The 16,767-nt window shown below is 39.9% G+C and overlaps 2 protein-coding genes across 2 annotated transcripts; both read left to right on the top strand.

Annotated features, from left to right (window-relative positions):
* Window positions 1-1,632: 1,632 nt before the first annotated feature.
* On the top strand, window positions 1,633-2,579 carry LOC122482491 (olfactory receptor 8D4). Its single transcript, XM_043578809.1, has one exon. The coding sequence runs from the start codon at window positions 1,644-1,646 to the stop codon at window positions 2,577-2,579; it is 936 nt and encodes a 311-aa protein (XP_043434744.1). The 5' UTR covers window positions 1,633-1,643.
* Window positions 2,580-15,453: 12,874 nt separating this feature from the next.
* LOC122482490 (olfactory receptor 6M1-like) lies at window positions 15,454-16,403 on the top strand. Its single transcript, XM_043578808.1, has one exon. The coding sequence runs from the start codon at window positions 15,456-15,458 to the stop codon at window positions 16,401-16,403; it is 948 nt and encodes a 315-aa protein (XP_043434743.1). The 5' UTR covers window positions 15,454-15,455.
* The last annotated feature ends 364 nt before the right edge of the window (window positions 16,404-16,767 follow it).

Here is a 16,767-nt window from a genome sequence, read left to right as displayed (position 1 = left end):
TCTCACAGTTCGAGCCCCGCATCGGGCTCTCTGCTGTCAGCACGGAGCCCGCTTTGGATCCTCTGTCTCCCTCTATCTCTGCCCCCTCCTCTGCTCACTCTCGCTGTCCTTCAAGCTTAAGTAAAAACCTTTAAAAAAATAATTAAATTAATTTAGAAAGATGGGAGAAGGACAGCTGCAAAAGTCATGTGTTCTGAAGAATTTGGAAACCTTCTCAGAAAACAGCTATCCAGTGTTATGAAGCTTCTTTGTTTTTAATTAGTTTGGGAAATCAGAAGGAGGCACCTGCATCCCCGGGAAGGCCAGTAGCCACGGGAGCTGTGCCTTGTCCTCATGTGTCCTCAGATTGAAAGTAAGACAGTGTGAAGAACTTCTTGAAGAGCCAAGCAGAAAGGTAGGTGCTGGGCCAAGCAGGTTGAGAAAATGCTAAACCAGATGTCTTGAGCAGAGTTACGTATAAACTGGGTAAACATGAGAGAGTCTAGATAAGGCTTTATGACAGCCCAACACTAAAGAAAAATGGTCAGTTTTTCAGAGATGAGGCCTTGGCTGGGCCCAGAGCAGGCAGTGCCAGACCATGTGCCATCCTGTCCCCTCATGGAAAAAGTGTGAGTGGAAGATAGCATGCACTACCTGGGAACTTCCAGTGGAAGCACCACTATCTGGTTGTTGGCATTGCCAGAAGCATCAGTGCCAGCCGTAGGGCATTAAATCATGCTCAGGGGCCTTGATGAGAAAGGTGGGCTTAGCCCACAGGATGGCCAGAGAGTCAGAAGGCAAAAACCATTTGGGAAGTCTACCATCATTCTGCTTTACTGAAGTATATGAAGAATGAACTTCCTACCTGAAAATTAGCTTGGGACCAGATTAAAAATGGAACACACATGCAAATGAAACCAGTTTCTTAAAAGGTTCTGAGCCAAAATAGGTTTTCGGAGTCTAAAATAGGTTTTGTTAAACAGTGGGTGGGGGACTCTATCATCAGATAAGTTTGCAAAGTACTGTATGTTACAGAGCTCACTAGGAGATTCTGAAATATCCCTCAGTTAAGAAACCTTTTTAACTTTCTGTAACTCTGTGTGTCTGAAATCATGGGCTACTTATTTCATGTAAGACCTATGAATAGCTCCTGACAATTCTGTTGAACATCCTTGGAAACCTTGACGTGGCAACTATAGTTGACCTAACAATGGACATCTTCTCTGTAGGAAATCCTAGGGGCAGGCCAGCTCTAGGCAAATGTGTCATTCACAAAAGTATTTTCTCAGTCCACGGCCCTTTTTTTATGAACACCTTTGGCTGATTTGCTTCAGAAAGCCTCTCCTATGTCTTTTGTCTTCTGACTCTAGAGTTAAAGGCTTTATACTTGGCTAAAAGAATTTGAGACACTGGAGAGATTGCTAAAGTTTATTCATAGCATAGTTAAATAGATGCTTACTTGCTATGTTATCGGCTTTGGGCAGGTGGGTGGGATGGGGGTGTCAAAGTCCCTGAACATCAAGGAAGGTACAAGCTCGGTGTCAAGGGGATAAGATAACCTTTGTTGCATGTTTCCATACTAGAGATACCTGGCTACAGGGAATCGGAGGCAAGCTGGGACCCTGCCTGTCTTCCTCTCATTTCCACAGATTTCTCAGGAGAGAATGGGCACAAGAAATCATTCCACAGTGACTGGGTTTCTTCTTTTGGGACTAACTGACCAACCAGAGCTTCAGCTGCCTCTTTTCTGCCTCTTCTTAGGGATTTATACAGTCACAGTGGTAGGAAATCTTGGAATGATCTCAATAATTAGGTTCAGTTCCCAACTTCACACCCCTATGTACCATTTCCTCAGTAGTCTGTCTTTGGTAGATTTGTGCTATTCTTCTGTTATTACTCCCAAGTTGCTGGCAGAGCTTTTATGCAGGGATACAGCTATCTCCTATTCTGGATGCATGACTCAGCTATTTTTTTTCTGTATGTTTGTCATTTCTGAGTGCTACATGTTAGCTGCAATGGCCTATGATCGCTATGTCGCCATCTGCAGCCCCCTGCTCTACAATGTCATCATGTCCCCTCGAGTCTGTTCTCTGCTGGTGGCTTCTGGCTTCTCAATAGGATTTACCGATGCTATGATTCATGGCGGTTGTATATTAAGGCTGAATTTCTGTGGCTCGAACATCATTAAACATTATTTCTGTGACATCATCCCACTTATTAAACTCTCTTGTTCAAGCACTTATATTGATGAGCTTTTGATTTTTGTCATTGGTGGATTTAACATGATGGCCACCAGCCTGACAATCATCATTTCTTATGTCTTTATTCTCTCCAGCATCCTCCGCATGCACTCGACAGAGGGCAGGTCCAAAGCCTTCAGCACCTGCAGTTCCCACTTGACAGCTGTTCTTACATTTTATGGGACTCTCATGTCCATGTATCTCAAACCTGCTTCCCGCAGCTCACTCATCCAGGAGAAAGTATCCTCAGTATTTTACACCACCGTGATTCCCATGTTGAATCCCCTGATATATAGTCTGAGGAACAAGGAAGTGAAAGATGCACTGATAAAACTCTTAAAAAGAAAAATACCTTTATAAAGAATGTGCTCTTTAGTAAGGTTTATTTATGTATTTATAATCATAGTATGCATGTGTTTGTGTTTATACCCTGACTCTTTAAAAGTAATTTGAAGTGAAGTGAAAATATATACCTAATTTTATAAATTAGTATATATATATATATATATATATATATATATATATATATTTAGTATGTTGATAATATTTAAAATGTAATTAATATAAGGGCGCCTGGGTGACTTAGTCAGTTCAGCGTCTGACTCTTAATTTTGGCTCAGGTCATTATCTCATGGTTTGTGAGTTTGATCCCCACGTTGTGCCCTGTGCTAATAGTGTGGAGGTTGCTTGGGACTCTCTCTCTCTCATTCTCTCTGACCCTCAACTAGGCTCTCTCTCTCTCTCAAAAGTAAATAAACAAACATTTAAATTAATATCTGTTTATTAAAATTTGTACTCCCCTGAGAATATCTCTTCATTTCAATCCATGATGTATAAAGCAGATATAATTTTATGGAGGAAAAGTCAATAAATTCAAGTAGCAGAGAAGTCACTAACCACAACACAATAAAGCTGAAATTAGTAGGTGCTGTTTAAGCATGACAAGTCTTATATTTGGACATTTAAAAACAACCAAACTCCTTAGAATAATTCCTGAGTCAAAAGAAAACAAAACTCTAATAAATGAGAAGCTTCTACACTCTGCGATAAAATCATTGAGATCAGAGTAAATTTCCTGCCATAAACAACTAGAAAAACAAAATACTTTTAAAAACTGTTTTGTTAAAGTTTACATAGTGTGTCTTTTTCAATTCTCTCACCTTTAACATGTCTGTGCTTTTAAATTTAAGGTCTTTATATGGTTGGGATTTGCACCTAGTCTGGTGATGTAGCTCTTTTAATTTGAAATTTTAACACATTTACGTGTAGTATACACTGACATATTTGTGTACATATTTTCCATCTCATTGTTTTTTCTACTTAATCAACCAGTTTTATTTGTTTTTCTTTCATTGACTGCTTTCTTTTGGATTGAGCAAGTTTTTTAATTATTCTATTTTTCTGTTAATTTTTAGTCATACATGGGATTTTTAGTGGTTACACCAGAAATTAAAAATACATCTTCAAATTATTAAAATTGTGTACAAATGGCTCTTTTATTAGTTCCCCAATTGTGTTAGAAATTTAGGATCCTGAACCCCATTGTACTTTATTATCATGAATTTTTATTATAAATATATTTTAAACTTCATAAAATCATTGTATTTTTTGTAAAGTCAAGATTAATTTTTATTATCCATGTATTTACCTTCTATGTTATTCTTAGTTTCTTTCTTTATAATTTCTCCTTGGGATTATTTTTTTTTCCACTTTAATAACTACCTTTAGTATTTTGTGTGTGTGCAAATGTGTTGATAATGGTCACTCTTAGGTGTCCATTTTTTTTTTACCTAAAAATTACTTTATTTTGTGTGTTTTTAATTTTTTTTAATGTTTATTTATTCTTGAGAGACACAGAGCATGGGTGGGGAAGGGGCAGAGAGAGAGGAGGAGACACAGAATATGAAACAGGCTCCAGGCTCTGAACTGTCAGCATAGAGCCTGATGCAGGGCTCAAACTCAGGAACGGCGAGATCGTGACCTACGCCAAAGTCGGATGCTTGACCCATTGAGCCACCCAGGTGCCCGTTTTTACAGCAAATAGTCTGCACCCAGGAAGAGACAAGCAACACGCACTTGAGGAATCAGAAAACTGTTTATTTAGCACTGGTTCCAGCCCAATGGAGTCACCTCCAAAGGCGGAGCCCAGAACCCTGGTGTTGGCCTTCTTTTATGCCTGGTTAGCTTCCAGGTACTTGGAAATATTCTATTGGCTGCACATAGTGGGGGTGGAGGGGCACTATCAGTTGTGCTATGTGGGCAATTGGCTAATGCAAGAGGCAAGCAAGATTACAGAAGCCAAAAGCATGCAAGGGGAGTATCCAGCCTCAGATATCTGGCTGGCCTCCTTCATCTGCTCTTACTGGCTTACCTTCTCATTCCCCACTCTTGATTCTCAAGCTGCTATAGCAGCCTCAGAGAAAATCAGTTTGTAGGGGCTGGAAAACCCCTTGCTATCACAAGAGGAGGAGAAAAGACCATTCTGGCTTTTTCCTGCTGGACAAGGATGTCAAAGGGAGGGGTATGACAGCTAGGGTTTTTCACCAACCAAAGGAGAGTAGTGATAGCTAGAATGGTCCAGCTGGAGCATCACCTGGAGTTTTGTAGCTTCTAGGCAAGAGGAAACAAAGCTGTCTAGCATATTAAGAATACAAAGACCAAACAGTAGGGCTATGAAAAGCATTAGGAGAGGACCAGCTAAAGGGAGGAGCCAGGATGCCCAATTCCATATGTTGCTCCAAGAGTTCCATGAGTCTGCTAATTCTTGCCTCCCTTTGATGATCCGTTCCTTTAGTTGTTGGGCCATATCTCTAACTATCCCTGATTGGTTAACATAGAAGCGGCATTCCTCATTTAGGAAGAGACATATTCCCCCCTCTTCTCAGCAGTTAACAGGTCTAACCCTCTTCTATTTCATAACAATATTGCTGCTAAAGTGTCCACCTGGTCTTATAGGGTTACCAGGGAGTTTGCCATGGCTGATTTAAGGACCCGGTTCATATGTTCCACTTTACCAGACAGCTTCCTGGCCAAAGCCCCAAAAATGTTACAGCAAATACTCAGTGCCCAGGAAGAGACAAGAGACACACACTCAGGGAATCAGAAAAGATTGTTTATTTCACACCAATGCTGGCCCAGCAAAGTCACCTCCAAAGGCTGAGCCCAGAGCCCTGGTGCTGGCCTTCTTTTATGCTTGGCTAACTTCCACGTACTTGGAAACATTCCGTTGGCTGCACAAGGGGGAGGACACTATCATTTGTGCTTCACGGGCAGTTGCCTGATGCAAGAGGCAAGCAAGATTACAGAAGCCCAAAGCATGCAAGGGGAGTATCTAGCCTCGGACATCTGGCTGGCCTCCTTTATTTGCTCTTGCCAGATTCCCTTCTCACGGTATTTATTTTTGATGGATTTTTTTTTCTGGACTTAGAGTCTAGGTTATGTTATATTATGTCTTGGTTACGTTATCTGCATTAACAAGCAATCTCCCAAATTTCAATAGCTAACAAAAATTTTGGAGGATTTTTTTCCCCTCACATTGCATGTTGGTGGATCCCAAACTGCTCAGTCTCTGTTCCACGTATATTTTCATTTTAAATTCAAACTAAAGACACCGCCTACCAGCAACATCCCATTCTTGTGACAGAGGGAATAAAAGAATGCCGCAAATTTTAGCTCAAACATTGTTCACTTTAGGCATGTCACATAGTCAAGTGAAACAATGGGATGTGTAAGTGGAAATACGTAATCATCTTATAGAGAAAGGGGGGAAGGGAGTAGGGGAGATGGGCAAAATGTGTGAAGGGGAGAGGGTGATAAAGACTTCTAGGGATCGAGGGGCACCTGGGTGGCTCAGTCAGCTGGGCGCCTGACTTCAGCTCAGGCCACAATCTCACAGTTCGTGGGTTCGAGCCCCACATCAGGCTCTGTGTTGACAGCTCAGAGCCTGGATCCTGCTTTGGATTCTGTGTCTTCCTCTCTCTCTGCCCCTCCCCTGCTCACACTTTGTCTCTCTCTGTCTCTCAAAAATAAATAAATGTAAAAAAATATATAAAAAAAGAAGACTTCCAGGGATCGAATGAATAAGTCAAGGGAGCAGAAGGCACAACACAGGGAATACAGGCAATGGTATTGCAATAGTGTCGTATGGTGACAGATAGTAGCTACACTTGCAGTCAGCATAGCAATAACACATAGATTTGTTGAATCACTGTATTGTACACCTGAAACTAAGGTAATATTTTGTGTTAACTATATTTCGGTAAAAAAAATTTTTTTAAAGAAGAGAAGTACATAAGAGTTGGGAACAATAATACAATCTACCAAAGTTGGTAAATGTTTGCCCTGTATATCCCTTTTGTATCCTTTTCTTTATCCACCATTATTTCTGCTTCTGTTTTAGATGTGTCTCCAGTAACCAGACTATAGTTGGATTTTTTAATCTAATCCAAATTTCTGGCTTTTAATAGATATGTCAAAGTTTCAAGGCTTTGATAGGAGGAATTGATGGGCCCTAGAAACTAAGGGATGTTGTGTTGTAGAATTAAATAGACAAGAGCCACCATGGAAGCAATATGCACAGGAGGTCACTGCCAGAGAGTAGTATCAATTGGACCCTTCTCCATTATGTGTCTGGCTGCTTGGGAAGGTGTCTACCCCATATTTTTGAAGATTGCATTCAGTAAATTTAGAAAATGTCTGTATTCACTTCCTGGAGCTTAACCATTACCCCAATTCACCAACCTAAGGATTTTTAGGCTACTATAAGGATTAGGTATAGCCTAGTATAATAAATGAAAAGAAAGTCACCTTTTATAGGTTTTGGCAATAGGAGAATTTTTCTTCATTTTAACAGAGGAAAAATAGGAAAATTTATCATTTTCAGAGCATTGGAAGGATTATTACTGCCAGCATTCCTGGGAAAGGAAAACCAACATCATTTTGTCAGTTGGGGAACATCAAAAGTTTTCTGTTTTGCTACCCTAAAGCTTGAAAGCAGGCCACCAAGCTTTGATTAACAGAATGAAGCAACACCCCTGGGATAATTGCCCTGGAGTCCTGAATATGTCTATTTGGCATCTCCAACTAAACTTTGTGATTGTGATTGGTTTTTCATGATTAAGATTCTTTAATTACAAAGTAGTAATTAACCTCTTTCACCTCATATTCCCAAGAGCTACTCTCAATTAAATCCTTGAGAGCAAGCAAGAGCTTCAAATATTACTGTTGATTCGTGGCCTATTTTCACAGAGGAAAGGACTCATCACAACCCAGATACAGAAAAAAAGAGGTAGAGATTCAAAGTTCCATTTATCTTATAAAGGATTCTGAGTTTTCAGAATAAACGCAGAAAACAAGTGGTAATCAGCTTCCAGGTCAATGTGATGATGGATTTTGTACAGAACTGTACAAAGATACAACAGGCCATCTATATATAGTAAGTCTCTCAAGGGACAGAACTATTTGGGAAGGATATTGACATTTAGACTTTGATAGAACTGCACGATCCTAAAAATCTCTTCCAATCCTGGGATTTTTCTGAATCTAAAACATTCTGACTATTCAATTACTCAACATAGCAAGGCTAGCATTTCCAGACTTGTAACGTGAGGTGACAGTAACATTTCTGTTCTGGCTGAACTAGAGAGCTGAGCCTTAATTCAGCTTTATGTGTCTTACCACTCACTTAAACCACTCTGACCTTGTTTTTTCTCTCTACAAAAGTTGGGTAAGAGTTTATATTATGCTTATCTCTGAAGAACACAGGCTTTGGAGTCAGACAGAACTATATTTGAATCTGGCTCTGTGAACACACTAGCTATGGGACTTTGGGTAAGTTATTCAACCTCTGTAAATTTCAGTTTTTTCATGTGCAAAATGTAGATCACAGCCACACCTACTTCCTACTTCAGAAGGTTTTTGAATTTATACATATGAAAGAGCAGAGCCTTGAATAAATTAAAACAACTACCAGGAGAATATGACAAACTCAAAATCAATCATTGAGATGATTTAATATTCATCTATCAGAAACAACTCAAACCAAAAAGGTTGTATGGAACCAAAAGCTGCAAATCTAAAAATTAGCAACAAAAAACTGCATTTAAGGAATAGATGATACACATTTTTTCTGATGCCACTTAAAGTTCTTAAGCGGCTAACAGAGTTCTTGGAACAAAATGCCAAGAACTCAGTGTATGTTAGCCAGTATCACAGTATGACTTGAACCCTAAAACTAGAAATCAAGGCATCTTGAGGAGATGATGAGAAGAGTGACTTTGCCTGAATAAGCCTCAGTCCAGTACTAGGAACAACAGGTGGCAGTAAATGGGAAAAAAGGTACTACCCCAAGTTAATAAAGGATTTTCAAAGGGTCAGAGACAATAAAATATGATACATGAATTAGCAGTGAGTTTCCCACAACTACAGATTCTAAGCATAGATGGTTTGACGTTTGCTGTAGAAGAAGCAGTAAGTTTGTACAATGACCCCTGGGCAACCAATACTGTGAAATTTTCCAAGAAATCCAAGTCAGAAGAGGGAAAATTTTTTTCATCATACAACATTTAGAGGGAATCAAACAAATGCAATTCTGAAAAATTAAGGTTCTTTTTACGGTTTTTTATTTATTTCGAGAGAGAGCATGAGAGGGGAAGGTACAGAGAGAAGAAGAAGAAGAAGAAGAAGAGAGACACAGAGAGAGAGAGAATCCCAAGCAGGCTCCACGCTGTCAGCACAGAGCCCAATGTGGAGCTCACACTCACCAACCGTGAGATCATGACCCCAGCCGAAATCAAGAGTCAGCGCTTAACGGACTGAGTCACCCGTGTGCCCCATCTTTTTATGTTTAAATGTGAAAAACAGATGCTGAGAATTGTGGGGTCAGTTTTTAGTTGTCTTCAGGGTATAAGAATATCTTCCATTTTATTGTTCTGATGGAAGCATATGCTAAAAACACATGCATATGCAGGAAGAAGTGTGGTTTACAAGGTCAAGTGGTTTTAGGATCTTCACACAAATTTTATTGTGGACAGAAGTCAAGCAGGTTTAGTAGAGATCTGTGTTATCACATATCCACTGCATATTAATATTTTTACATGTTGGGGCACCTGAGTAGCTCAGTCTGTTAAGCGTGCGACTCTTGGTTTCAGCTCAGGTCATGAGCTCGCGGTTTGTGAGTTCGAGTCCCACATCGGTCTCTGTGCTGACAGCATGGAGTCTGCTTGGGATTCTCTGTCTCCCTGTCTCTCTACCCCTCCCCCACTTGCTCTCTCTGTCTCTCTCTCAAAATAAATAAACTTAAAAATATTTTGGGGCACCTGGGTGGCTCAGCAGGTTAAGCGTCTGACTTCAGCCCAGGTCATGATCTCACGGTTCGTGAGTTCAAGCCCCGCATCGGGCTCTGTGCTGACAGCTCGGAGCCTGGAACATGCTTCAGATTCTGTGTCTCCCTCTCTCACTCTGCACCTCCCCAGCTCATGCTTGCACTCTGTCTCTGTCAAAAATAAATAAACCGAAAAAAAAAATTTTACATTTTTATTACTCATGGAAATGGAATTGTCAGTATTTTTCTCTTCGTGTTTTATCCTTATAGGTGCCTCCTTCACTTCCATCCGCTACTCCCAGTCCTATCTAATTTGTTTGCTTGTTAGCAAGACATTTATTGAACATTTGTATCAAGTACTGTTAGTTGCTTGCTGATAAGAACCTTATGTCGTTCCAGCCCTTACTATCATCCTAAACAGAAGATATTTAAGGCATTTCCATTTACAAGTGAGAATACTAAAGCCACATCTAGAAATCATGGCACCAGAGCTCATACTACAGTCTCAAACTGCAAGCACACTTACAACTGCACCGTATCGCTCAGCTTATACATAAAACTTGAAGTGAGAAATTATTTGCCTTTTGAAAGACTCATCCACAATCTCGGATGTTTAGGATTTGTGAAAGGATTTCAGAGTAATTTGTATTTACATGAACTGACCCACATAAATGAAGGGAAATATAAACATTAGGAAGGAGACTGAGACCTGGAATTTAAAAGAGATTGTTAAAAGATAAAATACGTAATTATTTTTGGATTTCAGTTCAAGTTCAGTGACCTGTTTTGTTTATAGTCCAGTCAGCAGGGAACAAATTTATTTGGCTAGAAGGAATACTGACACATGCACAGGAACCTTGGCTAACCTTTGAAAGAGGTAGGCCTTAGTAACTAGCAAAAGAGGTCATATAAAATTCTTTGTGTCTTTGATGAATTGTTCACATAAACAGTGATTTGTTGAGCTTGTTACACACACACACACACACACACACATATTTTAGAATCTAAAATGTTATAAAATAGGGGCGCATGGGTGGCTCAATTGGTTAAGCATCTGACTTGATTTCAGCTCAAGTCATGATATCACAGTTCATAAGTTCGAGACCCACATGGAGCTCTGTGCTGACAGCATGAAGCCTGTTTGGGATTCTCTGTCTCCCTCTCTCTCTGCCCCTCCCCCGCTCACTCACGCTCGCTCTCTCAAAATAAATAAACCTCTAAAAATATGATAAAATACGTTTATGTACTGAATTCTTCCACTATGATGATACTTTGATCTTACAGTTCTGTGATTTTTTTTTCTTTATATGTGTTGAAGCTGGTTATTAGGTATATACATATTTAGACGATAATGATGAATTGAAATTTTTAAAATCCAACAGCGGCCCTGTCAATCCCTAATGATTTTGTCTTACTGTCTGCTTTACCAGTTATTAATACAGATTTCTCTACTATGCAGAAATAGAACATTCCTATGAAACGTTTCGTAAGCCAAAATGGCAGAAAATGAAGATGCGATTGCCATTAATTTATACGGAAAACTTTTTGAGCATTCCAGGACGCCAAAAATAATCTCTCTTAGGCTTCTTTGATGCCTTCAGGACACATCTTGCTGATAGATGCACAAAATAAATCAAGATAAAACACAGATACTGGCAGACCCAGTTCAAAGCTGAGCTCAATGCGGACATACTGAGCGTAGTTCCTTGGGAAAAAACGCTCTGCTCGGGCTGGGTGCTGCCTCTGCAATGGCTTGGCTCCCTGCAAAACACACACGGAAATTCTCACGGGATTTCTTGGCTCCTCTAAGACAGCAAAAACAGGTAACAATACATTGTCCATGAAAATGAAGTGGCAAAATGGGAACTTTCTTTTTTTTTTTTTAATTTTTTTTTTTAACTTTTTATTTATTTTTGAGACAGAGAGAGACAGAGCATGAACGGGGGAGGGGCAGAGAGAGAGGGAGACACAGAATCAGAAGCAGGCTCCAGGCTCCGAGCCATCAGCCCAGAGCCCGAGGCGGGACTCGAACTCACGGACCGCGAGATCATGACCTGGCTGAAGTCGGAGGCTTAACCGACTGTGCCACCCAGGCGCCCCCAAAATGGGAACTTTCAAACAGCAGGAGTTACTTGCACAGCCACATTATCTTTCTTGGGGATTAGTATATGTTTGGCATATACTTTTTTAAAAATCCTTTTATTTTCAATTTTTCCATGTTCTTGCCTTTTATATCTCTTATAAATAGAATACACCAGGAATTGGTTTTTAGTACAATATTACAAATGTATGTCTTTAAACAATTTAGTTTTTCTTTATTGTGAAAATTGATATATTAGAACTGATGTATACAGCTTTTTATTTCTATTTGTCCCAATTTCCTATTTTTCTGTTTCTTTTTCCACAATTTCTTATTCTTTCTTTCTTTCTTTCTTTTTTTTTTTTTTTTTTTTTGGAATTGATGGACTGCTTTGACTGTTGGTATTTATTTATATCTTTGTTATAGTTGAGTTTTGCTTCCCTTATATCACTTTTTCCCTTCTATAAATTTGAAAATTATCTATTCTATTACTATCCTTTCAGTGAGTATCCTAGAAAATTTATTGGGGTTTTTTAACTTAAAACCTAAAAGACAGGTGTCTGAGTGGCTCAGTGGTTAAGCGTCCAACTCTTGATCTCAGCTCAGGCCTTGAGCTGAGAGTGGTGAGTTCGAGCCCTACTTTGGGATCAGCACTGGGCATGGAGCCTACTAAAACAAAACAAACAAACAAACAAACAAAAACTAAAGAAAACAATGTTTCATCCCCTCACAAATGATACAAGAAGTCTTTGGCTCCAACTTTCTTCTCCACATTTTTTTCCTGTCATCATCCATATGCCAATTCTAGATTAACTCCAGAAATTCAACAGTGATTACATTTAAAACAATTTTTTTAATGTTTGTTTATTTTTGAGAGAGAGAGAGAGAGAAAACGAGAACAAGCAGGGGGAGGGGCAGAGAGAGACAGAGACACAGAATCTGAAGAAAGCTCCAAACCCTGAGCTGTCAGCGCAGAGCCCAATGCAGGACTCAAACCTGCGAACCACAAGCTCATGACCTGAGCAGAAGTCGGACGTTTAACCCACTGAACCACCCAGGCGCCCCAACACTGTTAGTATCTTTTACAGAGAATTTCTACTTAGATTTATGTACATGTTTACCATTTCATTTCTTTATTATTCCTCTTCATGTCTTAAATGATCTCCATTATTTTCTTTATTCTTGAATTATATTTAGAAATTACTTTATCATTTGTCCCTTGACAGTAAACTCCTGAAGTTTTTATCTGAACTATATTTATTTTACGATGGAAGAGAATTTTACTGGATATCTAATTCTGCGTTGGCAGTTACTTTCTTGCCACACTTTAGAGATATTATTTAACTAATTCTTGGCTTTCATTGCTGCTGTGGAGAAGCCAATGGGTCATTCTCACTGCTGTTCCCGTGAAAGTGATCTACGCTTTCTTGCTGTTTTTCATATCCTCCCTTTGGTGCTCTGTTTCTCTGTAAATACCATCCAGCGTCACTTCCTGTGTTCTCTCCTGCAGGACACAGAATACACATATAAATGCTCCCATTCCATCGTTTCTATTTTTTTAACAAAATTCCATTCCTTTGAACATACTTTGCAAGCTTATCTCTGTTTCATTACAGAGGAATTCTTTAGATAGATCTTCCTATTTACTAATCCGTTTTTTTTTTAATTTTAGGGTGCATGAGATAACCTAGTAAGAGGGGTTTTTGTTTTGTTTTGTTCTATTTTGAGTGCAGTTGGCACACAATATTATGTTAGTTTTAGGTGTATAACATGGTGGGTTTTTTTTTAATTTTTTTTTCAACGTTTATTTATTTTTGGGACAGAGAGAGACAGAGCATGAACGGGGGAGGGACAGAGAGAGAGGGAGACACAGAATCGGAAGCAGGCTCCAGGCTCTGAGCCATCAGCCCAGAGCCCGACGTGGGGCTCGAACTCATGGACCGTGAGATCGTGACCTGAGCTGAAGTCGGACGCTTAACCGACTGCGCCACCCAGGCGCCCTAACATGGTGTTTTAAATTCTATCTAATCCATTGTTTGTCTCCTCTCACCTCACTTGAAACAACTGAGTTGTTACTTCAACAATAATCTTTTTTCTTTTTTAGTTCTGTAAGGTCCACTGGGCTTTTTTATTTTTATTATTTATTTATTTATTTATTTAATGTTTATTTTTGAGAGAAAGAGAGACAGAGACAGAGAGTGAATGGGGGAGGGGCAGAGAGAGAGAGAGAAAGACACAGAATCTGAAGCAGGTTGATGCCCAGGCTCGATCCCACAATCGTGGGAGCTGAAATCGAGAGTCAGATGCTCAGTGGACTGAGCCACCCAGGCTCCCAACACTGGGTCTTTTTAAAAGTCAATTTGGGGGCGCCTGGGTGGCGCAGTCGGTTAAGCGTCCGACTTCAGCCAGGTCACGATCTCACGGTCCGTGAGTTTGAGCCCCGCGTCGGGCTCTGGCCTGATGGCTCAGAGCCTGGAGCCTGTTTCTGATTCTGTGTCTCCCTCTCTCTCTGCCCCTCCCCCGTTCATGCTCTGTCTCTCTCTGTCCCAAAAATAAATAAACATTGAAAAAAAAAAAAAAAAGTCAATTTGGTAGTTTTTAAAAGACTTGATTTTTGTGGCATTCTCACTTTTAAAATTGCATCCTTTACTTCTTGAAATATTCCATATATAAGTGTACTATATAACACCTCTAACCATTCCAAATTCTGTTGTCCTTGTGCTAAATCTCTTATTGCATCATTTCTTTTCTTCCACTCCATGTTATCATGTTTGGAAATCTTTGTCCAAAAATTCTTTGTTTCTTCTTAATATCTGGGAGTTCTTGGTGCCTAAGTTGGGGAATTTTTCTTCTGGAAGGGATTTGCTTCTCCTATTCAGCATGCCTCACCCAGGAACACTTCACCTTCTCAAAGATTTGGTTCAGAGAGAAAGTCTCAGGATTTGCTTTTCCAGCTTCACTGATACTCCAGTGCCAGATGTCCCGTAGAAATGTCTCCATAAAGGTATGATCACAGGGCAACCCTTCTCCCTGACGCTTGTTGGTACAAATCTGCTTTGGTTCCCTGCCCCTTCAGTTCTCTGTGTTTCCCTTACCAATTCTCTGTTTTGGCTGATTCTGATGCCAGCCACCCTGATCTTGGCTACTGGCTCTTGGCGCTCCAACTCCAGCCACTGAAGCTTTGACACCTGACTGCCTGGCCTCAGCCCCTCCTACTGTTTCTTTATTAGTTATTTATCAAATGGATCCAGATACTCTCCTAACTTTTGATGCAACCAGCAATGTCTCAGAGAGTGTGTCTTATCCAATTCTTGTTGTGGCTTAAGAGGATTCTTCATTTCAGATCATAATATGCTGGTCAGCCTTGATACAGGAATGATAATAGAATTTTTGTCTGATGACTTCTCTTTCCCCAATATAGTATGATATGACGTTATCAGCTAAGATACCCATATTATTAAAGATTAAAGTATAACATGATCAAAATGACTTGAGTGAATTTCAGTTAATTATACACTTCAGTTAACTTGAACAGATTTGGATTTAAGGAAGGAAAGAGAAGAAATATATGCATGTCATTGAAGTTGAAAAGTTAAAGTTTAAAGGAAACATAGACTTTTTTTTTTCCAACCCATCAACTATGAAGATGAGAACTGAGGCCAAGAGGCTCATGTGATTTGCCTGAGGCCACATGATATGGTCAGAGAAAACACTAGGACCACACCCTCTATATTTGATATTTATATTAAATCTATATTTAATAAGATCATAGAAAAACCTGAAAGATGTCTTCAACTATTCTGCTTTTCTTTGTTTCTTCCCCCTTCCAGTTGAAATGGCTATGAGAAACCAGAGTACATTGAGTGAATTCACATTGGTCTCCCTTCCTGTCATCCAGGAGCTTCAAGTCTTGCTGTTTGTCATTCTCCTGCTGGTTTATATGCTCATCATAACGGGAAACATTGTCATCATTTCCTTAATATGGACTGATAATCGTCTCCAGACACCAATGTATTTCTTCCTTAGTAATTTGTCATTTTTGGACATTTTGTTCACAACTACTATTGCCCCAAAGTTGCTAGCTTGTCTCTTAGAAAAGAAGAAAACCATATCCTTTGCTGGCTGCATCACTCAAGTTTATTTCTACTTCTTTCTGGGGACTGTGGAGTTTATCTTCCTAGCGGTGATGTCCTTTGACCGCTACGTGGCCATCTGTAACCCCCTGCGCTATACCATCATCATGAACAGTAGGGTCTGTCTCCTGCTGGTTCTGGGCTGCTGGGTGGGAGCCTTTCTCTCAGTGCTATGCCCAACTATTGTGGTGTCCAGATTGCCCTACTGTCATAGAGAAATTAGTCATTTCTTCTGTGACATTGCCCCTTTACTACAGGTGGCCTGCATTGATACCCACTTCATTGAGATGATAAACTTCCTCTTATCTTCCCTTGTGGTCCTGAGTTCACTGGTGCTCACCACCACATCCTACACCTACATCATTTCTACCATCATGTGCATCCCCTCAGCCCAAGGACGTCAGAAGGCCTTTTCCACCTGTGCTTCTCACATCACAGTCGTCTCCATTGCCTATGGAAGCTCCATCTTCACATACGTGAGGCCCAACCAGAGCCATTCACTGGATTTTGATAAAGTGACGGCTGTCCTCACTACAATGGTGACCCCTCTTCTGAATCCTTTCATTTATAGCTTGAGGAATGAAAAGGTAAAGGAAGTCTTGAAAGAGTCAGTTAGCAGGATAGTTCCACCACATTCCAAGGGAACATAACACTAAGCAATTTCAGGACATGTAAGCTATGCTTTCTCTCTATAGCACCTTGTGCCGTATGAAGACTGACACCAAAGTACAACTGAAGTCTCAGAATCTGTCAGCAGGATGATTAACCATCACACATCATCAACAGTGAAGTATGGAAAACCAGAAGGAAAAAAAAAAAGAATTCTATGTCTGTTCAGTCTTTGAAATATTTTTCAAATAGTAACATAGGATCATGGAAACACTCCAGGCCCTGAGTCACAAGAGCTAATGTCTAATATTTGTTTAGGCACTAACTTCAATGGACTTGGGAACTTAGTTACTTAGGTTACATGATTTCTCCAAGATTCCACCTGCCCATATGCAAAATGGTGGC

This window comes from Prionailurus bengalensis, chromosome D1, assembly GCF_016509475.1.
Source record: "Prionailurus bengalensis isolate Pbe53 chromosome D1, Fcat_Pben_1.1_paternal_pri, whole genome shotgun sequence".
NCBI lineage: Eukaryota > Metazoa > Chordata > Mammalia > Carnivora > Felidae > Prionailurus > Prionailurus bengalensis.
This window is presented reverse-complemented; position numbering and strand designations above follow the sequence as displayed.